The sequence below is a fragment of the Cuculus canorus genome, chromosome 1 (assembly GCF_017976375.1).
Source record: "Cuculus canorus isolate bCucCan1 chromosome 1, bCucCan1.pri, whole genome shotgun sequence".
Lineage (NCBI taxonomy): Eukaryota > Metazoa > Chordata > Aves > Cuculiformes > Cuculidae > Cuculus > Cuculus canorus.
In genome coordinates, this window is record NC_071401.1 from 117,985,319 (window position 1) to 118,009,333 (window position 24,015).

Here is a 24,015-nt window from a genome sequence, read left to right on the forward strand (position 1 = left end):
TGGGCTTTACGTATTTACAGTGTGGACTACTTCATGGGTCCAGTAGGAAAAAAACCCGTGGTTTGCTCCTACTATTGACATGTATTGTTAGATGCTTTACAGAAAGTTCTGAGTATTTAGATATCTGTTCTCTGTTATACTGTAATATGGCTTCTATTCAGCATGTAGAAATAACTGCACATTCCTCTTATTTCTGCCCTTTCTGCTTCTCATCTCTGTGTGATGTCATTATTTTGGATTGATAGTCAGTAGTCTACGATTTCTGTTATGTCTTTATATATGAGCTTCAACTCACAGAAAGTCTGGATATGCTGTTAAGAGTTAAATATATTTATCTTACTTCACTCTTTCCACTTTTCTACTTTCCTTTTTTGTTATAGCTGCAGAGTTCCTACATCAACATAATTAGTTCTCTCATTCAGATTTAAATACTTCGTCAATGGTATAATCATTCCTCTGAATGTTTTCTTCTTACACACTTTCAGAAGCATGTTATGTCCATGTCCACATTTAAAACTAGGCTATCTAGTTTTTATGTTGGATTCTTGGACTTGCTTTTGTATAGGGTGTACTCTGCTTGCTTAAAATGTTGTTTGGTTACCAGAGCTTTGCTATTTCCTGTCAAACTTTATTAACTACTTTAATGCTTTATTTCCAAGAATACAGAGTTTTAATGATTTCATCCCTGACTGATGTGTCATCCTGAACTGTGCATGCCTGTGCACCTGCCAACTTTCTGCTAACTTTAAACAGTTTTCATTCTCATTTTAAACTTACATACCAGAAGCCTATTTTTGTTTTATTTTGGGTAGTTTGTGCATCCTATTCCAAATGTCTTTCCACAGTCTAATAAAAATGAACCCTTTCTTCCTGTATCATTTTCTCAACTACTTGCTGACATGCTACTTTACTGCCTGAACCTGTGCTTAGGTAATAGGACTGTTTCAAAGACGTAACCATGGAGATAGGCTTGTATTCAGGTGGCTAAAAAGCTAATTTTGTCTGTAAGCACTTTGCAAAATCCTTTAGATGTTGTTATTTTTATCGTAAACAGCTCCTTCTCAATTTTCTCTAATAAATGCTCTGGATGCCTCCTGGGCATCATGAAACGAACTGTCTTCGCATTTAATAATCAGAATACCCTTACTGGTTTGAAACTCAGATCTTTGCGTGCATAAGTGTTAAACTACACGCTTTAATGAAATACTGGCAGTGAAATCTGAAGTGATATGAAATTAGCTTAATTTTAAGATTGGTTACCAACAAGAAATTTAGACCAGACTAATCTTAAAATTTAATAATCCTTATGAGCTTATATGGAAAGCAGCCATATAACTAAAGTAAAATATTTTATTTTATGAAACTAGTGAAAGCTCTCTTGCTTAGAATGCCTTCTTTTGTTTCTTTGCATCTGAAGTTAATACAGAGCTAGAGAAGAGGGGAATGCACAGGGGTCAGGATCTTGAATCTGTAAGGTACATTCCTGTAATAAAACTTAATAGAGTTACACACTGCGCTGTTGGATGTTCACTATTGCAAGAAATGATGCTTTCCAAAATGATATTTTAAATCTCCTTACCCTTTGGTAAAACGAGGGCTTAGGAAGCTCAGTCAGCTCCCTATTTGTGCCCTTTTATAGATTCAGTATTGTATATTTCAACCATCTTTTCTTTCAAGGCCAAATACTACACTTAGGAAGACCTAAAACAAACACAGATGTTAAGAATAGTCTTCACTGTCTTTTCAGGAGAGTTGAACTGTGTAAACTTAGGGTTTATTTGTTGCTCCTTCAGTGTTACTCCTACAGTGTTGGCTGTAATATTGTGTTCAGAGACCATCAGAAAACTGGTTTCTGAACCAAAGATGATCTATATAGGACTGATATTTCAATAGGAGTTGTAGATGACTAGCAATTAATAATGTGGGTTTACAAATATGGTACTGTATTACAATGGTGAAGCTTTGATGAGTGTGTTTACAAGAGCCTTTGAGTTTTAATATAGTGGTTTTCATTAAGTATATTTATAATCTATAGTTTTTATTGGCTATACTTGAATTTAGTCTATAAGGATATTGAAGGTTTATAGCAAACTTAAACAGATATAAAAAGTTAAGTAATTTTATCCAGTGAGTGTGTTTATCCAAATATGTCATCAACCTTCTCAATTTCCTTTTTAGAAGGCCAGCTAGGGACAGACTGACTCATTCTCCTGCCTGACAGAACGCAAAGACATCCAGGGTTTAGCTGGCAAGACTATTGAAAAAAGGGAGAATTTTAGAATTTCAGAGAGTGTGTCTTGCTTCTCGCTTCCCCGGTTGGATGCAAGATAAAATTTTTGAATGAGAAACATGTGAAATCTTGTTTAAACATCTGAATAAACTATGTCCCAATTTCCTGATGACTTAAATCTAAATTGTAGGATCTGAGCATTCCTAAAAATCATCCTAGTAGTCATGAATTTGTACATCAGAATAAGGTCTAGAGTGCTAAGAATTTTCTGGTAATACTGAAATTCTTAACGTTCAAATCAAATTGAAGGGAGACTAGGGTTCATGGTCTTAATTTCTGCTAGGTTTTATTTCTTTATCCGCAGGATTGTCTGGTTTTGTTCAGTTTTTTTTCCCAGGTTATGAGGAGGAAGGAGACTAGCCTTGCATGTAAGGAAGTGCAAATGAAATGGTTAACAGCGTTTGAAATGGAAGGATATTTCAAGAAAACTGCTGTTTTGTCACCTATACTCTGTTAATGACTGTGAGGCACGTGTCTTCCCCCAAAGGCTTCAAGGTACTGTGAAACAAAGGGCTGAGGCTACGGAATTTACCAGTAGTGCATAAGAGGCAAAACTGACTGGTTTTAAAAGTGAAGAGCTCTGTTCAAGTTGCAGGGTTTTAATCACTTTTCATAATTTCAAGCAAAATGTGTAACTTGGAAGGTATTGGCAAGGAAGTAAATAAGGCATTTTTCCAAAGGGTAGTTTTACTGGTTTTACTTTTGCAGTAGCGTAACCTAATGCTGTCTCTATTGAAGCTGCAAGGAGAGTTGAGCTGTGCAAGGTGTACCTTGTCGAGCTCATATGCACATTTGAAAAGAACCATGTTTCTGGATTCAGTGAGCTTCCCTTCTTCTCCAATGCTGTTGGCAAAAGTGGCATCTAGGAGATGCTAACTGAGGCTACACCAAATTTGGCAGACATAAACCAGTTAGCTCTCTGGGTATTTTCAGTGCTGTTGTCCCTTTGATGCTTTTAATTGTCTATTTTAAATAAATAAAAGTTTTTTTATGGCAAAATACTTCCCTCACCTGTACCAGTAACTTGATCACAATGACCCCCTTGCAGGTGTTGAATTCAAGTGTTTTCTGCTTGAAAATTGACATTGGTGATGATTGAGTGGGAGTTCAAGAGCCTTTAGTGCTGGAGCCTTTTATTATCAGTATGTCTGTAACTAGCTTTTAACAGTTGTGTTTCCCAGGACAGATCTTTCAGTGAGAGGATGAAGGGACTGGTTAAGTCTCTCTACGTGCTCAGTCTGTGGAGCTCATGCTCACGGTGCCTTGCAGGGGCTGTTGTGTTGGCTTTTTATCGCAAAGGGTGCACACGGAGACCTACTGCTGAAGCAGAGTAGGTGGTTCTCCATTCAGAGTCGTCCTTAAGCAGCAGACCTCCCTGCAGACCTCTCAAGTACTCATCTTAGGGTTTTATCTGCTATGGATCTCAGTTGACTCCGTGTCTGTGACTAAAATGGGTGCCATAGTCTTAGCCAAGTCTCTTCCAATAGAGTAAAAATCCTACGGAGGGGACTGTGTTCAGTTGCTAAAGAGAGGAATTATTGCATGCATGGTATAACTTTATAGAAGTTGCATAGTGATAAATAGAACAGTTCTACAGAGATTGAGACCTTTCTGTATTCTGGACATTTGGTATGAGAAACAGAGTTGTCGACAGTATGTTTGGAGAACAACCCTCTGTTGTCGGGGATGAGACTGGATGATCTAATGATATTTCTTGTATCTACTTCCTCTTACTCCCGTTTCCTACCCCTCCTGCCCCCTCATAGGATTCAGAAATTGGAAAAGTGCAAGTTCATTATGTCCCTCCTGATCTTTTAATTTATTTCTGAATTTGTACATATTCTGTGGCTTTTTGCCATTCTTCTTAGCAGAAGGGTTCATATGTCAAACATACTTTTTCAATGCACTCACACTTTTGGTCTTCAGACACTGTATAGGTTATGTGTAGTCATGTCCAGGTGTGAGTTGTTTTCCTGAAAGGTGTGCATTTTAGTCTCCAGAAACAAAAAGTAAGGCACTTAAATGATAATTTTTATTTTTACATAAGAGAACTTTGGTGTTTATTTTTCACTTTTTTTTTTCAGTAATCTTTTGTTCTCAACGGATTTAGTGCTACTGATTTTCTTGTTTATTCTCTGTTTAAAATTAGTCTCAGCACAGAGACTGAGACTGGTGTTTTTCTTAAAACTGCTTCGGTCTCCCATGCGTGCTTCTTTCATATGTGTATATGTTGCTCAGAGGTCTTGTAGCTGGGCATAAAATGCATTGAAGTTCATAGTGTGCCATGGGAAACTTGGTTATGAGTGTAGGCCACAGGTCTTGGTAACCGATGTGTGACCTAAATTCTCTGTTCCCATGGCCATTTTTCTCTTGCCTGTTCTTAAGATATGAAACTAATTATAGCACATCTAAGTAATTTAAATTTTTCTGCCACAAGAGAGATCTTAACTTCATGGACATTTCTCCTCCTCTACACTCAAACAGGAGTATAACTTTTCCCATAGCAGTGGTTTGTTCTGGGAAATTATGATAGTGTCAAACTTTCTATCTCGGGGAACAATTTATAGGTTTTTCTCTTAGTCTTATGTTGTGTGTTTTCTTTTCAAACTCCAGTTACAAAATCCTGTGCCAATTTCTCCCCCTCTCACAGCCCCACCCTGCAATGATTCAGAAGTGCACCCTGTCTTTTTTTGGGTCACAGGTCTTGGTGCAGTCATCCACTTCTATTGTTGCTTATGCTGCACCACACAGGGAGCGGTGCACTCGGTCTTATTTGGAAATGTAAATTGGTGACTAGAGTGAATGCCCTGTTACTGAGAGCAGCACCTCACCATGATCATATTTGGCCAGTGCTTCATCTTCTGTGCTGGTCACTGGTTAGGTTCCAAACAGTATATGGAGCTGGTGTTGATTTACAAGAGCTAGAAGTATTCTGAGACTTGCCAGCACAGAAAGATCATCTTTCCCTTTGAGCTCTGACACTGTAGTTAGAAGTGCTGACCAGAGCTACCACCAAGATGGTTTTCCATAATCATCTCTTTCAGGAGGTTTGACTCCCTTTTATGAGGAGGGCATATGGCAAAGACGATCACTTTCTCCACTCATGCCAGGAGAAAGGGATGTAGTGTAGGAGAATGTAATTTGACTAAAGCTTTTCATTGTGTCCTCCCTGGCCTCAAAGTATAGAAAGATAGTACCAGTTGGTAGTCATGACTGTGTGCCTGAAGCAGTGAGCAGACGTCTTATGTGCTCAGAATGTAGAAGAATTAAATATGAGCTTCCTTCTGTCATTCCACCCATGTCAGTGGAGTTGTGTGAGAGATGGTTAGCACCAAGACTGTGCATCTGCTTGCTGATTACAGCAGGTTGAAAAATCTAGAACTGCACCATGGATATAGAGAATTTCTTAGTTGTGTTAATACTGAGTTGAAAGCCCTGTTTCTACCTGTATTTATTCTTAGTCTTAAACGTAATGTGACCTCATTTAATAGTTTGGGGGGGTCGATCCCTTTTGTTTACCTGGTTTGTATTAATTTATTTGCTTTAAGATTAAGTATTTTAGCCTTCTGTCATGCACAGAAACTGTTGTAGAAATCTTTGAATCCTTGAATTTTGACAAGGGTTTGATTTCACAACATCTGTTGAAAGTTATGTAGTGCAATGGTACATGGTTGTTCATGTAGAAGCATGAGGTAATTAATCTGTGTACATTACTTCCTTGAGCCTGTCTTCGTGCCTCAGTGGTGTTATTAGTAGGACTGTCCCATTGGACTGTAATGTAGAATAACTATGTTAAGGTTTTGCTTGTGGTAGGTTTCTCTTTATTCACCTATAGAACACTAGATACCCATGAAAAAGGTCAAACGTACAGAGATCTGGCATCCATTTCACAACTTGCAAGACATAGTCTCAGGCATATGTAATATATATAAGTCATTGCCAGAAAGCTGGAGGAAATGATTGCATTTGAGTACAATGCGATCTACTACAATAGTTCAGTGTGCATGAAATTAAAAACTGCTGGTAACGTGTAGAATAAATAAGTTGACAGTGTTTATTTTTACTGTAGTTTTCTACAGCGATAAGATCCTGCTTCTTATGATATTTAATTTGCTTCATTAAGAAAACTAGCAAATATTAATTATACCCACTGTTAAAGAATATTGATTTTTCCAGACGTGGGTATTTGCTGTATTGTTATTCCAATGTGTGAATGTGTCAGAATTGAAGTACAGTGATGTTACGCTGACAACATACTAATACACTTCACCTTTAGCTGAGGCAGTTCCCTTTCTCCTTGATGCCCTGTCCCTGTTTTCAAGTGTTCCCCACTTGACCTGTTGTGAAGCAATTAATTGCGTCTGACACGGTGAAGTGGTTTGGTTTTTTTCTTCAGAGTGCTTAGTTTTATGAAATCACATTTCTGACCTAGTCAATACCTGACTAGTAGTATAACATAACACTAAACCCACAGCAAAATTAAATCATAGAATAGTTAGGATTGGAAGGGACCTTAAAGATCATCCAGTTCCAATCCCCCTGCCATGGGCAGGGACATCCCACTAGATCAGGTTGCCCAAGGCCCCATCCAACCTGGCCTTGAACACTTCCAGGGGTGGGGCAGCCACAGCTTCCCTGGGCAGCCTGTGCTGGTGCCTCGCCACCCTCATGGTGAAGGAATTCCTCCTTATGTCCAGTCTAACTCTGCCCCTCTCCAGTTTATACCCATTGCCCCTTATCCTATCACTACAAGCCTTTGCGAACAGCCCCTCCCCAGCTTTCCTGTAGCCCCTTCCGGTACTAGAAGGTGGCTATAAGGTCTCCTCAAAGCCTTCTCTTCTCCAGGCTGAATGCCCGCAACTCTCTCAGCCTGTCCTCATATGGGAGGTGCTCCAGCCCTCTGATCATCTTTGTAGCCCTTCTCTGGACCCATTCCAACAGCTCCATATCCTTCTTATGTTGAGGATTCCAGAACTGGAATAATGTGGAAATAACGTTTTTGAAATGAGGACCTGGAAAATCCTTTAGTCAGTTGGATGGACAGAAAGATATGTTTGGTTTATTTGTTTTGTTTATTATATTTTGTTTGGTTTTAATTTTATTTTCTCTCTTCTTGGAGGTGGTATGAAGAAGGATTTGTGAGACTTCGGCACACTTTCTAACTGAGCTTTTCTACACTTCAGTATGACAGACTGAGTGACAACAGTATGACTTTATCTTAGTTTTAAAAACTCATGTATTTGAGAATCCAACCTAAGGATGGAGCCAAGGGCAGGGGAGTAAAAGACTGAGTTCCTTTCTGGTCTTATGGAGTTGGGGATGATGACAGATTGCTCACAAATGGTGAAATCTATTGTGGTGGTGGTGGTTGGTGTAGTAGACTTGAGCTGTCACCATAAGATGGTGCCTGGCTTTGAGTTTCTGTGAGGGAGAAGCACAGAGTGAATGGGTAAAGAATAAGACCTGTAAGATCCTGTGGACAGAGTAGAGGTGAACAACTGTGGAAGTATACTGTGGAATTACACTGTGGAAACACCTAGAGAAATGAATTCACTGGATTTGCAGAAACTCTCTGTGGGTAAGATGGCAACAAAGTGCTGAAAGCTCCTTTGTGTCCAAGGCAGCTAGAAGATCAGAGACAGTGAAGATTCAGAGAGCAGTTTCAGTTAAAAATGGGGCAGAAGCCAGACCAAAATGATGCCTACAATGAAACTGAGGGAAAGGGTCTCCTGGTGAGGACAGCAAAGATTGCATCAGGAGCCCAGACAGCTATCAGAATTGCTGTCCCTTGGTGGTCTTCAACAGTCAGCTGGACAGAGGTCCAAGCAACTTGATCTGACTGTGGAGTTAGTCCTGTACTCAGCAGGTTGTGCTTGGAGACCTCCAAAGATCTCTTCTAACCTGTATCACTCAACAGGTTGTCATATTACCTGACTGATCTGGAGGGAGGCAGCAGTTGCAGCAACAGCCACAGTGTTTGGTGGTGTTCTGTTAGATGATGAGAAAGAATACAGTTGGGAGACTTTGTGTGTTGGGGTCCGGTTTTTTTATGCATAGTGAACGCTAACTCCGCAGATGGATATAATAATAGCTTTTATCTTAACACTGAAAATGTCCTTTGCTTGGTGTTTTAAGAAGAGATGTCTGATACAGTGGAATGGAGTTTGGTTGGCTGCCTTATTTTTTTCATTTGCTTAGAGCATAAGGATTAAGTTTCCTTTTAGGAAATGTTAGGATTATCTTATATATAAACAATTATGTTTTCTTCTTCATTGGAATATGTTCTCTAAATGACCTTAGTGAGTGTAAATTCAAAGCTAAAACAAAACCTTACAATGGCTTTCCTGCCTGTAGAAGAAGACCTGAACTGCCTTAGTAGCTGACCCTTCAGCTAAAAATCTTACTGCTGCTATAGGAACATGCAAAGTTCTGTGCTAATATTTGAATTCCTTCGAGCAACATGTATAATAATTGGCTTTAAAAATCTATTTACATTGCTTATTAGTGAACTGCTGTTTTTTCCTGACCTGTTGTACAACATAAAATTATTTTAACCAGTGTATGTCCATAATAAGGCTTTACCCTTTGTATAATTGAGAGTATATAGAATGTTTGATGATGGGACGCACCTATACACTGGAAGATTTCTTGCTTTCCCTCAATTTAATCCTCAGCTACTTGTGACTGTTTCCTTCTACTCATATCTTCACTTCCATTCACTATTCAGAAAATTGGAATAGCTGTGCTTATGTAATTTTATAGTCCTTGAGATTTGCAGAGGGCTGTGTAAGCACTAATCATTTTGCCACTTTGTTTTTTAATTTTTTATGTAGGGTGGAGAATAATATGTAGATGCGCGCATACCTGCATGCATATGGTGTGTTTTCAAACTGAGAACGTGCATATCTGGAAATCCTTCGGGTTTCATATTTTAGTTGTGTAAAATGTTTTCTGAAATACTAGCTTTTGTTATTTAACTGTAATACAAAAATATGCAATGTGAATAAATACATTTGGACAAGTAGGTACATCTGCAGGGAAGATACAGTGGAATGTGCATCTGAATCTAAAGTAAGTATTCTTCCTAGTCTCTAATCCTGCCCTCCATCCCGCAACTGTGTGAAAAGAAAAAGCTTCTAAACAAGCTCAATGGCTTTTATGCCATGGTTCTGCAGATGCACCTAGTAGTTTCTGTGTCTAGCTTGCAGAGGTTTTTTTATGCTCCTTTGAGTTTTGGTGCTGCTGTTTCTTTAGGCTACAGCAGTACAATAAGATTTTCCCTTCTATTAGACCTGATAAAGTACACTACTGTGCATATATTGTTTGTATTTCCTGTCTGTTCTGAGTGTGCAAAGAGTACAATTCATGTTGAAGTTCAGGAAAGGCTTATCCAGTCATTGCTCACTGGCTGCCTTTACTCCACAGAACTGTTCCTTATCTGATAGGAATTTCTCAGTGGTTCAATGCTTTAAAAGTACATGTGACCAAAAAAGAATAAATGTAATGACAGTAGTATGATTTTTGTTATTCTTCTACTGACAAATGTTCTGTTGCTAAATAGTTAATCTCTCTTCAGTTTGGAAGACCAATCTTTGTCTCTTGACTACAGTAAGACTATGGAGGATTGGTTTTGACTGCCAACAAGAAAAATGCTTAAAATGCTGAAAGGGTTAACATTAAATACTAACCCAGGCTTTGTATCTACAAAGCTGTCACTAGTCCTGTCCTGAGCTTAAACTCCCAAATCTGACAGTGGACAATTGTGGAGGCCAAACTTAGTCTTGTTGTCTTGCTATGAAGTCAAAGGGATTCTCAAATGATAAAGGATAAGGGCATGTACTGAGTCAGGGCAGAATGCTAATATTTTGCACGATAGAAACAAGTTTTTTTTTAAACTCATTTAATGAGCAATACAATGTGTGGCGTGATTAAACCAGCAGAAAGACCATAGAGGTGGAAGTTTGCCTAGTTTTTGTAGAACATTATAATCAGTTAGTTCATCACTAGAACTTTTAATTTAAGATTTCTTCTGTTTCTCCTGAGCACATAAATAAGAAAAAGGAAATACTTTCTCTCCACCTTATTTGAAAATATATTTATTTGTATTTAAGAGCTGGATCTGACTTGTAGTTTCTTTATTTTTGCTATCTAGAGTAGTTTTCAGTGCTTCAGCATCACTGTCCCACAACATAAAAGGTTTTTTCATTTTGAACACAGAATCATACGTTATGTAACTTGTTTGACTTGCATGCATTCTATACTCTTCAAAGATATCTTTAGCATATACTGTAGCCTTGCTTTTTAACAGCAAGACATTTTTGACTAATTGAGTGTAAATTTGGGATTTTGCTTTGAAACTGAAATACTGTTAGGAATATTATATACCCTTCCACACTTAGAAGAGAATACAGTCTCTGGCTGAAGAAAGGGTGTGGTTTGATGTATACTTACTGCTTTTCTGAATGAGTTTTGGGGTTTTTTTTAAAATGGAAATGATGGGAAGCAAAAATTCATTTTGTTGCTTTCTCTATGAAACTTTTTGTGGAGTTCTGTTTGTTCTTAATCCTGATGCAAAATTCATATACTCATAAAATTTAAATTGGACTAAAGTTTTTTGAAATGGAAGAAAAGGTCACCTTTCTGCATATAGATAAGTGTGCTGAATGTCAGGTCACGTAGGCTAATACAGAAAGAATTGTGCCTTAACTTGCTGAGCATTTGGTGGGTTGTGAGAGGTTTTGCTGGGTTTTTTAAATTATTTTTTTGTTGTGGCTGGCAATTACATGGAGATCTTGATGGCGACATTTCTTGGCAAATGTTTTGGAATCAGCTCAAGTTGTGACATCACACCCCCTTAAGGTTTTCCACATAAAATACATCCTCCAAAGAAAATACAAAAATTGAGACTTAATCTGAAATCTATTATTACATCCTCTAAGGTCTCATTAGGCACCACAGTATTCCTGCCCTCTCCCCCCACCCCGCTTTCTAGGCAGATAGACTAAATGTTGCCGATAAAAGCAGTAAATGTTTTACAATCTTCTTGGGGGAATATGGAGGAGGGGCAGAGAGAGAGTTTTAATCCCATGTCTACCCTGTTTTCACAAGAGAAAAAACTGCAAGGACTGGTGCTTAGTTTTCCCTTCTGTGCAGCTTTTCACGTTGTGTGAGCACATGTATCTGATGTAACCTTTTGCCACTTTTAGCAACTGGAGTTTAGTTCTGTCTCTAAGAGAAGAAAAGTGTGTCATAGCTTTTGAGAAAAAGACATTATAAATGAAAACTTCCATTGACCTCAGGCTTTGGTTCCCAAAATGATGAGGTTACACAAAACAAGTTCTTGCAGAAATAAGTCTGTTCTGTGACTTGGGGACTTTTTATGTGCCTTTCTGTGTGTGCCTTTCCTTGCCTGCCTCTGTATACATTTTTCAGAGAAGCAAAGGGGTTTTTTTTCCCCCCATCCTCTTTTACTGCAGTCCCTAAATGTGGCTGTGTACATGGTGGGAAGCATGTGTGCTATCTTTGATAGACCTGCAAGAGAGAAGTGTAGTGTGAAGGGTGAACACTGCCAAAATACATGGAACATGATGTTACACAGGCGAAGCAGAGGAAGAATTATCTATGCATAATGTGAGTTTAGAATAGGCTTGACGTTCTCACACCCAAACATTTCCATCTGGAAGCTGTGCCTAAGCAAAAGGAAATGGAGACAATATTCTCCTATCTTCTACAGCAGCTATCCAGGGAATGGGAAATGTTCTTTGATAACTTTTTTTTCTCCTAACATACGCTCAGCTTTACTGCAGATTCAGAGAAGCCATGGTTTAAAGTGGCTTTTTTAAAGACAGTAAAGTACATTAAATTCTTCTTAATCCTTCTTATGAGAATTGGTATTGACACCTTCACACTATGCTTAAACAAGGTGTTGCACTTTTAGGTTAGACTTGAAGTTGGGGTTTTTTTATGCCAATCCCAATATGAGAACTTTATGTCATTCTTATTTTCAAAGCTTTCTGTAAATTATCATCTGCCTTTGCGTCCTCTGTCTGTATTTCTATTGTCTGTCCAAACACCTCCTTTTCCTCATGTCTTTTCCTGCCATCAAAGGTTGCATGTCTTACTTCATATTCTGTTACTTCCGTACTCTAGCGCACTGAGCATCTTGAACACCTTGAAAGGTTCACCTTCTTCATGTTGGTTGTAACTTCACACATACATTTCCCTGTATTGTAACATACCTTGTCATCCTGAAACAGTGATGAAGAATCTGCCAACTGTTTGATCTATCTCACCTGCTGATGGAGATGTAGACAGTGCTGTTAATTAGAAGCAATTAGTCATGTTTTCACAGCTGAACTCTCAAAATACAACCCTGCAAATATTTCTGATTTTCAGTGGATGCAGAATAAGAAGGCGGATAGATCCTTAGACATATGTTAGTTGTAGTTATTTCTTAGTACTATAGCAAGAGGTAACCTTACCTTTCACGTTCTTGCTCCAGTAAGTTTGTAAACTCATCACTTTTTTCCATGTATTTGCTGTGCTTCCTCTTCTCTTCCTCTAGTTCACACAATGTCTGTCTGTGTGATTTTTCTACCATTAGAAGTTGCTCCAGCATTCGTCTGTGAGTTTCTTTCTGTTTCTCTACAACTTTATCAAGCTATAAAAAAAGCAAAAACTCCTCAAGTCTTTTGAAACTCTTAATTGCTCAGGCTTTCATTAATGAAAGATTTTGAGATGCTTATTAATATAAAATGCATTTAATAGCCTAATGACCAGATCGTTTGGTGTCTATTTAAAAGGGTTACTTAGTTCTGTCAAATTCTAACCAATTAGGAAAATAAGTTAAGGTACTGTTTTACAGGACTGTCAGTCACCTTCTGTTCCCCCTCCTGCCATGACTGATCCTCAACAGCTACTAATTAACAGTTAGTGTTCCCAGGGCTGTACTTTTCTCATTGATCATTGTGGTAGAGAACCAGATGTCTTGGCAGAAGAAGCTTTTGCTTCACACAGAAGTAGACTGACTTTGGTTGGATAGAAATAGCCACCTCATTTGTAGCTGTGTAGGAAATGAGAGCATTGAATTGTCTTTGTAAGCTAGACAGGTAGATCAAAACAGTTTTTCTCTGGTTTTACAGTAAACGCATGATAGAACCAAGAGTAGCAAACAATCCTGGCTCTTGTGCTTACTCTGAGCATGGCTCTGGGTTTCTGGAAGAAGTAGGAGCTAAATTTTGAAATGGTTGGAAGTATTTTTATTTAATGCTGGCATTTCCAGTTTTGTTCATCAAACTTCACACGTTTAAAGGGGTTTGCCTTGTAGATGACACCTTTTATAGCACACTTTGAACATCAAATTCTTTCCCTTTCCCCATGAATTTCTGCTGAGTTTCTAAATATTATTATGTAGTGGTATTTTAATTTAAATAATCTCTTTTAGGGTAATAATTCTTAGTTTTTTCTAAACCATAGAGGTATTGGCATAACTGTTCACTAGAGTTACACTGTCAAACAAAATTATTTCCACAAACTGAGTGATGAAATCCTATCATTCTGAAGATTTTCCTATACTTTTAAATTCAGTATGTGACCAAGTCATGCAAGTGTTTGTGTATGAAACCAGAAGGGGTTTTCCTCCTTAGGCGTTACTGATGCAGCTGAAGTTGGAGGAGCGCTTAGTGAAGGCCATTGAAAGACCTGGAAAGAGTATGTATTGGTGGGAACCTTTCTTCCTGCTGCTTCTCCTTCACCTGTGAAGATCACCTCCCTCATCAGATCAAAACAGGAATCCTTGTATCCTTTTTGGAAAAGAGAAATTTTGAGCTCAAAACCCAGTGCCTCCTTTTAACCACAGTCTATTTTAGTAGGTCATACTACTTTGCAGTGCTTCACTCTCTTAATAGGAAAGAACTCACAAATGGGCTGTGTGGGGAAAAAAGGCTAGTTCTATTTCTCCAGTGTTTCCCTCACAAGTAATCTTATGTGCCACAAGAAAGGAGTACCATGTGCCGTGTCCCAATCAGGTTCAGTGCTGGGTTCACTTCTGTTCAAAATCTTTATTAATGACCTGGGTGATGGGATTCAATGTACCTTTAGTGAGTGCACAGATGACACTAAGTTGGGAGGGAACGTCGATCTTCTTGAGAGTAGAGACGCTCCACAGAGGGATCTGAACAGGCTGGAGCGATTTGCTGAGGCCAGTGGGATGAGGTTCAACAGGACCAAGTGTCGAGTCCTGCACTTTGGGCACAACAACCCCGTGCAACGCTATGGGGCTGGGGAAGAGTGGCTGGAAAGCTGCCCGCAGAGGAGGATGTAGGGGTGTCAGTCGACAGCTACTGAACAAGAGCCAACAGTGGCCCAGGTGGTCAAGAAGGCCAATGGTATCTTGACTCGGATCAGAAATAGCGTGGCCAGCAGGTCCAGGGAAGTGATTGTGCCCCTGTACTCAGCATTGGTGAGGCTGCACCTCGAATTCTGTGTTCAGTTCTGGGCCCCTTGCTATAAGAAGGATGTTGAGGCTCTGGAGCGTGTCCAGAGAAGAGCAACAAAGCTGGTGAGGGGGCTGGAGAACAAGTCTTATGAGGAGCGGCTGAGGGAACTGGGGTTGTTTAGCCTGGAGAAGAAGAGGCTGAGGGGAGACCTTATTACTCCCTTAAAACCACCTGAAAGGAGGTTGCAGAGAGGTGGGTGATTAGGATGAGAGGGAATGGCCTTAAGCTGTGCCAGGGGAGGTTCAGACTGGACATTAGGAAAAACTTCTTCACTGAAATAGTTATCAGCACTGGCACAGGCTGCCCAGGGACATGTTTAAAAGATGGGTAGAGGAAGTGCTTGGGCATATGATTTAGTAGTGGACAGGTACGGTTGGACTCAATAATCATCTCAAAGGTCTCTTCCAGTCTAGGGATTCTATGATTGTAAGAAACACTGGGGCTTCAAATTCTTAGGGCCACTGCTGATTTTGGAGAATTCAATTTCAAGGAGTATGATTAATTTTATTTTCCTTATGTTTATTCACTGTTTGACTGATAGAAGCAATGATGGGAAGAGCCAGAATGCTACACTGCTATGAATAAGGAAAAATTGACAAGACTTTGAAAATGGTTAGGGTCTGAAACATTCCAACAGAAATGTGGACCATTTTGAAAATTGCCTATTTTTTCTGCATATGATGTTAGAGAGCATCTTTTCTCTTGTGCTATAGCTGAGCTCATTTCATCCATGATCAAGAAACTTAAAGAAACTTATGACTGTTCTTTTTGGCAGTTTTGTGGTGCTCTTACAGCACCTTGTTAAGGATTTTTTTAATCTTTTTTCACTCATAATTTGCACACTTCTACACCAGTGAGGTCAATGTTTTATGGAATCATGATCCTGAAGCAGGATCTCTTTTCAGAAAACATTTCTTACTTAAATCCTTGCATATGTAAGCTTTCTCAGTAAGCAATTGCCGCCTTATGCAGTAATCTCTTGGCTGTGTTTCTGTGTCTTTTACAGAGGTTGAAAACCAAATTGCCTTAAAAGGTCAGATTGCAAAAACCTGGCCAGTTTTAATTTCTCCACACTCTCCCTTCTTCTACCAGGAGTGGAAATTTCAAAATCTGAAATCTTTTGGTTCTTTTAGTCTCTGGAATGGGAGACTTTTTAGTGTGTTTTATCAACCTTCCTTCTCCTCCAAGATTTTAGTGGGTTTCTTTGGAACAGCTATTGCACAGATACATGAAGCACCACCACCTGAATTTCTGATCCTCACCAATTTAAAGGGAGGTTATTCTCCCTCTGTACTCGGCACTGGTGAGACCGCACCTTGAATCCTGTGTTCAGTTCTGGGCCCCTCACCACAAGAAGGACGTTGAGGCTCTGGAGCGTGTCCAGAGAAGAGCAACGAAGCTGGTGAAGGGGCTGGAGAACAAGTCTTATGAGGAGCAGCTGAGGGAACTGGGGTTGTTTAGAGTGGAGAAGAGACCTCATTGCTCTCTACAACTCCCTGAAAGGAGGTTGTAGAGAGGAGGGTGCTGGCCTTTTTTCCCAAGTGACAGGGGACAGGACAAGGGAGAATGGTCTCAAGCTGTGCCAGGGGAGGTTCAGGCTGGGCATCAGAAAAAAATTTTTCACAGAAAGGGTCATTGGGCACTGGAACAGGCTGCCCAGGGAGGGGGTTGAGTCACCTTCCCTGGAGGTGTCTAAGGGATGGGTGGATGAGGTGCTGAGGGGCATGGTTTAGGGATTGATAGGAATGGTTGGACTCGATGACCCAGTGGGTCCTTTCCAACCTGGTGATTCTATGGTTCTGTGATTCTCGGTGAGCAATGCCAGTGCCTTTCACTTTGCCATTATGCTTTTGTCAGTGTTGAGATTAGCAGTTTGGATTACTAACTGATACTTGAGATGGATGAGCTGTATATTCAAGGGAGGGCTGTGCAACAAAGAATTTGGCAGTGGGTAAAAACAGTAGTGTCTTGGGGAGAACTGCTTACATGAAAGAGTGAGAGAAACAAATAAATTAGCTGCTGCATCAAAACTATTTTCATGTTGCAGTGTTCTCCTGTTAGAAGATGCCTTTAGGTTTTCTTTTTGAGAATGCTGTCAAATCAGTTCTGCTATGAGCAGTCACAGCAGGTGTGTGGCTGTCGTTTCTGGGGAGGAGGTGAAAACTGAGAGCTTGGAATTCCATTTGGGAGAGAATAGGTGCTGCACCTGTCTCGTGGTACAGGTGGGTGATAGAAGAGAATTGGAAAGGCAGCACAATTATTGCAGACCCTTGGGATCCACATCTATAATGGGTATTGGCACTTGGCTTGTGTGCGTTATTGTGCAGTGTGCCTGTCCCTCACTGCGGGATCAAGCAGAGCCGAGTCTGGTACTGGGTTGCTGCATTTCTTTGTGGTTTGTCTGGGAGCTCTTTTGTGTCCCTCCATGAGATAAAGACATTTCACTGGGGAGTAAATTTGATTCTTGCATTTTTGCAGTGAGATCTTGTGGCTGACTCCCACGTATCCAGCAGAGAAGAGACAGAGAAGTCATGTGAACCCCTGCTAGTGTGAGATCCTCTCACAGGAGCAGTCTCCAGCAGCCTCTGGTTCCTCAAATTACTCTGTCCAAATGCTAAATCTGCCCAAGCAGAAATAACCATTTATATGTGCGCACACACTTTTATTCAGCTTATACAGTTCTTGGCTAACAACTGGAGAGGACTAATAAGCAGCCATATAAATGTCTTCTGTTGAAAATTAAAGTGATAAAATCTTAATTAAGTGATTTGTTGTTTTGTTCTTGCTAACCATATGGGCTGTTCGCTAGAATTAATACTTGAACATAATGTACAATACAATGTACAATACAATGAAAAATACAATGAAAAATAAGAGGCATGGTCTTACATAAATGTGAGTAGTTCAAGAAGCTGAAAATTCACAGGAATTTAATAGTTCAACATCATCTTGCTACGAGCTCGTGTGTGAAGTCAAAATAGGATGGTGTGTCTTGTATCCATTACATTGGAACTGAACTTTTTGTCTTACTTTTTTTAGACTGTTTTGTGTTTGGTGCTCTGCCAGAATAAAATCCAAGCTAGTTATGATTTTCTATCCAACACTGAGTGAAATATTATTCCCATTAATAATATTCTTATGCTCATAGTTAATAAATGTATAATCCTGAGTGTAGGATTACAGGAGATTGTGGGAGCAGTTCATCCCTTGTCTTTTTTAACACTAGCTAAGCCAAATTTCCATGCATATATGTTGAACTGCTTTACTGGAATGCTGTTTTGTCAACATTTATTCTTATAGTCTCTTCCCGTGATTGTAATTTATTGGTGCCTTACAACTGTCGTCACTGGAAAGTTGTGACCAACACTTTTAAGGTGTTATGAGGATACAATGAGATATGCTTAGTTAAAAGGTTGATGAGGATGCATCTTTCCCCAAGCTGACTTGCACTGAGATTTTAAAAAGTAAATCTTAATAAAAAAATCTACATCTTTGGATGTAGAGATACGTAGGCTTTCCTGTAGTTTCCCTGGTTTTAGAGGAGTTCTCAAAGTAGTAAGAGGTATTGTTCATCACATTTCAAACAGTGAGGCACCAGATTTTGTTTATCGTTGACTGTGTTGTTGAAAGCTGGGGAGTTAGAAGCCAGAATTGGCTTTGCAATTCCATGATGATTTGAAACATGAGGAAAAGACACCATAAATTCTGCAGTATCATTCTCTTTAACTTCTTCCTTTGTTTTCCTACATCACCTTCTCTGATAGTTTTTTGATTATTTTAAAAATAATAATAAATTTTATATATTTTTACATCTGGGGAATTTTTTTTTTTAATGCTGTTATACTGCATTTACTAGAAATTTGAACACCACTCTTTTCTATTCAAGAGAAGTGCAATTGTTCTGAAGCCAGAGTTTTTAATGAATAACTGAATTGATGATCAAAATTTATAAACCATGGAAGGATGGAAATTTTTTTCAGGCCTTTGTTCAGACAGAAGCAAAATTAAAGTAAAGGTCTATTTTCCTTTCTTTTATGCCTCTTTCAATTCAAAAAAAATGTATCCTCAAGTGTGAGGAATAAGAGTAAGCTTATCTGTGATTCATTAGGTTGCATGAAGAAATAGCTGTAGAGCAAATTTGGCTGAAAAAAACTGTTGTTTTTTTTTTTTTAAAAAAAGAATTTCATACTTAAGGAAGACATGAGCTTGGCCTGTCACACTCCTCGTAGCTTTTGCAAAGGAAGGTATATTACTACCTGTGAGTCCTGTTCCTAGTGAGTTAAACTGTCTAGTCATCAGATTTTCCCACTACATTCTTAAGCGGGGGATTTTGAAACTGAAAATGTGAAATGCCTGCCAATTATAGCATCCTTTGGGTTACCAAGATGTACAAAGGGCTAGTGGCCCTTCTAGCCTTTCAGTTGCTCTCAGGATGTTTGCTTTTGCCTTTTGGAATTGCCATATCTAGTGTGTTAGAAAGCCTGTATGAACTTATGTAGAGGAACAGACTGAACGTATGTTTCCAAAGTTTTTTTGACTTCTCTTCAAGTAATTTCTTTTGTGCTCAAAGTTTCTGTGACATAGTGCCACAATGTTCTAAAATAAATTAACCTCTGCAGTTGAACTTAGTCTTTTTGAGATTATAGCCAGAGATTTTAACCTTTGAGCCGCTGAAATGAGTGTTGATCTTTTGCCTGACATAATTTTCTCTAAAATGAGCTCTGTATCCATAGGTATATTTCCGTTCAGAAAGCTTGGAAACACTCGGTGGGAGAATTTTATTCATAACTTCTGAGTTTATATTTATAATATTTATCTATACTGAATACAATATAAAAAAAAATCTATGTAAATTCAAGAGGAGACACTGTGGGAATTCTCATTTGGGAATGAAACATATTTTGATATGAAGAGATTTTAATATTTGCATTGCAGGGCAGAAATGAAATTCCTATAACATTGTTCAGGTACCATGGATGCTGCTGCAGTGTAATTAAAGTAGAGATTACTTGGGTATAATGTGAAATTATTAGATTTCTGCATGGATGAAGTTTCTAATGACAGCCTATTACAGTTAGTGCTTGGGCCAAGCAGGCATACCGGTGACTCCCCCAGAGTTAGTGGGAGCTGGGATGTGTGAAGGTAGACAGCTTTGCTGTTACTGCTGAACGGGCCCTTACCAGCCATTGCTAAAATATCCTCAGTGAGATGAATGGGGAGGCATCTGTTTGTATGGGTTCTGAATTTGATATCAGAAGGGAAGAAAAAAATGATGATATTAAAAATAGAAGGCTGATTGTCAAAGTTTGTGTTAGACATTCAAACGTGTCTCTCGAAGTTTAAAGCCCCCAGTACACTGTATAAATGAAGATCATTAGGTACCTCTTTTTATAGGGACCGGACCTCAGGAGATGTTGGACTTTGTTCTGCCATCTCTTACACTCATTTTAGATTCTAGATCTGGAGCTTATTTACTTTCTTCCCCTGAAGTCAGTGAGATATTTCTGTTGAATTTGGTGGGGAGCTATGGTTAAATATCAATTGTTCATTCATACCTCTCCCATAGGCTTTTCGTAGATATCTTCTTGCCATTGCTCAGCCTTTGTTTGAATAGCATCGCGCTGGAGAGCCTCTAACACCTTCTTGGGAGTTACAAAGCCGTATTGTGCTTCAAGCAAAGCCAAGTCAATTTTTTCAGCCTTAAGTACGTTTATAACTTCGTCTTGAGCCTGCGGAAGCACAGAGTAAGGTTTTATTTTGTTAAATTGTGTACGTATATTTACAGGTTAGCTGTCTACTTCTGATTTTAAGAAAACTAAAAAACTTCCTGAAGAATGCTGTGCATGTAAAGTGTTCCAAAATAGACAGTAAGGTGAAGAGAGTTAAAAAGCTTGAGGCAAGTACTGTTCTTTGTATTTTGTTGTTTCTGCATAAACTCAAACATTTTCAGAACCCTCATCAATGCTTGAGTACTTTCTTAGTGATGAGATCATATTGCTGTTTCTGGACCAGCTTATAGCATTCATAATACAAAATTTCAGGTCTAAGTGTTACTTGTGGTGTTGGAACCTGTTTTGAAATTGCTGGTGCAAGATTTTAGGGTATTTATAGAAGTGTAGCACACTCTATATTTTGTTGGTGCAAAGGTGGCTTCTGTAGTTTAAACCTGTTTAGGGTCATCTGCTGCTGTCGTTTACCACTGAGCACGGTTGAGCAGTGAATGTAGTGAGGTGTGCAGTGCAGGGGATGTGACCTTTCAAAATTCCAGAGCCATGCAGTAATGGCAATTGTTTAAAACAAGATTAATTGCCTTCAAAGCTGGCAGTGAGGACCTGTGTGTGTATATATGTGTGTTTGCATGCATTTCTGAGACAATGCCTTTTGTATTTATAGACATGTTGATGCACACATGTTTGTGTACATGCTCTCAGGTAATAACCTACTTTGCAGCATCAAGACTTTTTGGAAGTAACTGATGTAAGGCTATTCTCAGTTGGTGAGTGCATGCTAAGAAAAAAACATTTTAAAGGATAATGATTAAGAGAAGGTGGTGTTACCTGGTTTCCAAAAATCATGTAGTTTCAAAAATTATAGTCTAAAACTGCCTATCATACTCCTCCTTTTTTAATGTCACTGCATTTGTTTTCATAATCTTATAAAGTATCTGATGACATCCTGTTACCTGACAATAGATACGACAATAGAACTAATCCTTATGATTATGGAAAAATTGTAGAATAATAATCTTTGTGCATCTTAAATGTTCTGGAATCTGAGAGTAATGGAATCTAACTCTGAAAGTTAATAATGGTAGAATTGACAGCCAGTCTTCAGAGATTTAACTTGGCATTGCAGGAGGTGTAAAATTAGGAATAAAAAAATGACTTCTTACATCTTTCGTTTATAAGGCTTCCTTTGGAATGTAAGACTATTTAAAATCTTCATGTCTTCTGACACGAAGACTCATTGTTTTCCGTTTTCTCATTTTGCCAAGTTTTAAATCTTAAGACTTGACGTCTGTGTTTATATATTTTTATTTATATTATGGAAGTGTAATGAAGTGTATGTAATATAAATATATATAAATATATATGCACACATCTCTCTTGAGAGGAACAAAGCTGTTTTGGAGGAGTATATGACACAATTTTAATCTAAATCAAGAGGGGGTAAGTCAGCAGGAGAGAAATGTTTTGCAAAAACTGGAAATTGTTCTGATTGCATAATAAAATGCTCTGTAGAAGCTTACCTTGAATCTATCCTCAGAGATTGATACATCTGTCCAATGTTCATATTGCATGTGTGTTCTGTTAAGCATGACTGTATTATTTTGTAAATACATAAACGTGTTAAGAAAGGAATTACACAGGTGCTGTATGGGCAGTAACTCTGAAACCATGTAATACATCTGTTTATGCCACTTTGACCAGTTTGTTCCTCCCTTTGCCTGTAAGCAGTTTTAAGTGGCTGTCACTATTTCTGTGCAATTAGCCTGCCACAGAAATATTATTCCTTTTCACTGGAAATCCATGTCCCACTTCCTGAAATTGTTTGACCAAGTTAGACGTGATCTACCACTTGGCAGCTGGCTCCTTTTCCAGGCAGAAAAGTTCTTGTTCTTCAAAATCCAGTATCCTGTGGGCTACGTATGCTTCACATAATGGGAAATAAAATTCATTATTTTTTTTTTCCTACCAAAATATGTTGGAATACTATTGAGTGAATTAATTCTGGTGATGTGGCACATACTGCTTCATAGGGAATAATGCTCATAACCTCGTAGAAGAGGGGATGTAAGAAATTAAGTAACAGATCTTAAAGTTCTCTAAGGTTCTCCATATAGGTTTACAGTGACAAATGCTTTCTATTCAAAGTACAGAGAGCTGGGCAGCAAAACAGGAGAGTTTTTTGTGCACTCTTTGCTTTGAGGGTTTTGTCATCATTCACAGTGGACCATGAGTGGTTTTAGTGTCAGACAGGTACATTGTAAATAAGTTTTATTTAGGGGCAATGTAAAAGTAATCTTTTCATAAAATCACTAGGTTGGAAAAGACTTCTTATATCGAGTCCAACCATTGATTTTTTGGCTCGTAGCTATTAGAATAGCTATACTTTTGTGTCTTTATGTACTTTGAAGCTTATATTTGTCCTCCTGTAACAAATAAGTAGTGTTTCTCAACATGAAAGAAGCGTGTGTTTGTAGTAAAGTGGCAGGTGTGGAGGGGATAGGGAAAGATGTGGTTTGATCTGTAATATAAAATAAGATGGTAAATCACCTGTAGTTCACCTTCGAGGACACTGAGAAGAAATAGCAAATCATCCCGAGAGAGATCCTCTCTTTTCTTGAAATAACTTCTTTGTTTTTTCTCTGCCTTAGGGCTTCTTAGGATGGTGCTGGCTCGGGCTGCATCATCCTTCTTCTGCCTTCTTTGCACATTTCCGCTCCCACTGTAACCAGCCTCTTCCTTACCGTGGTCTTTTGGCCTTTGCTGGTTCAGCTTTGGTCTCGTTGGGCTTTCTGTACTGTTGCTTCTGGAACGCATGGTTTATATCTCTGAAGCTGAAGGAAGATGGGGAAAAAGCTAATTGTTTAACAAACAGAGATTGTAAAACTATTACCATAATTTATGGTGGGTATTATTCCCTCCAAACTGGTAGTTTCCCTCCCACACAAGTCTGTTTGTCATTTGACAAAAGCTGACAACCTCTGGTTAGCCAGCAGGACTGGGTGGTGGTCCTTGCTGTATGTCTGTAGTGAAGTGAGTCTCAACAGATCTTAGGTAGTTGGACCAATTCCTTCTTCAATATTTGCAAAGGCAGCAGCTTTAGTAGCAGTGCTGTGCACGTCACCACAGACCACGTTTCCTATTTGAGAGACGGTGCCTACCTCACCTCTCAGGTAGGTACTTATGTGATGAAGAAAATTTAGGTTTAGAAGTTTTTCACTGGGAAGTTCTTCCTGTTTCTCTGTGATAATGCCCCAGCCCTTACTGTATAGCTGTGTTTTGTTTTTCTTTATCTTTACAAGGGAGAATACAAGAGCAGTCCTCCACTGCTGCAAGTTGTGCAGTTGCATTTCCTGTGTTTGGCAAAATGTAGGGTTTAACGCATCCAGACTGCAAGGGGTGAGCGTTGTCATAAACACGCCCACCCTCATCACACTAATCATGATGCCCCCTGATATCTATGTAGTATGAAACTTGAATACTTCAGTGCTAGACTCTGTCA

The 24,015-nt window shown here is 38.9% G+C and overlaps 2 protein-coding genes across 5 annotated transcripts in view; one reads left to right on the top strand and one right to left on the bottom strand.

The window, feature by feature from the left end:
- The window catches only part of FILIP1L (filamin A interacting protein 1 like), an 83,403-nt gene extending 60,058 nt beyond the window's left edge, over positions 1–23,345 (bottom strand). For both annotated transcript variants that reach the window (XM_054076085.1, XM_054076013.1), the window contains exons 1-3: positions 23,064–23,345; positions 20,343–20,516; positions 12,772–12,950 (exon numbers count right to left, since the gene is read on the bottom strand). In XM_054076085.1, the coding sequence (XP_053932060.1) occupies positions 12,772–12,950; positions 20,343–20,516; positions 23,064–23,330 (620 nt within the window). In that variant the 5' untranslated portion in view covers positions 23,331–23,345. The remainder of the gene's footprint in view (positions 1–12,771; positions 12,951–20,342; positions 20,517–23,063) is intronic.
- CMSS1 (cms1 ribosomal small subunit homolog) overlaps positions 1–24,015 on the top strand; it is a 239,890-nt gene that overhangs the window by 62,305 nt on the left and 153,570 nt on the right. The gene's annotated exons all lie outside the window — the stretch shown is intronic.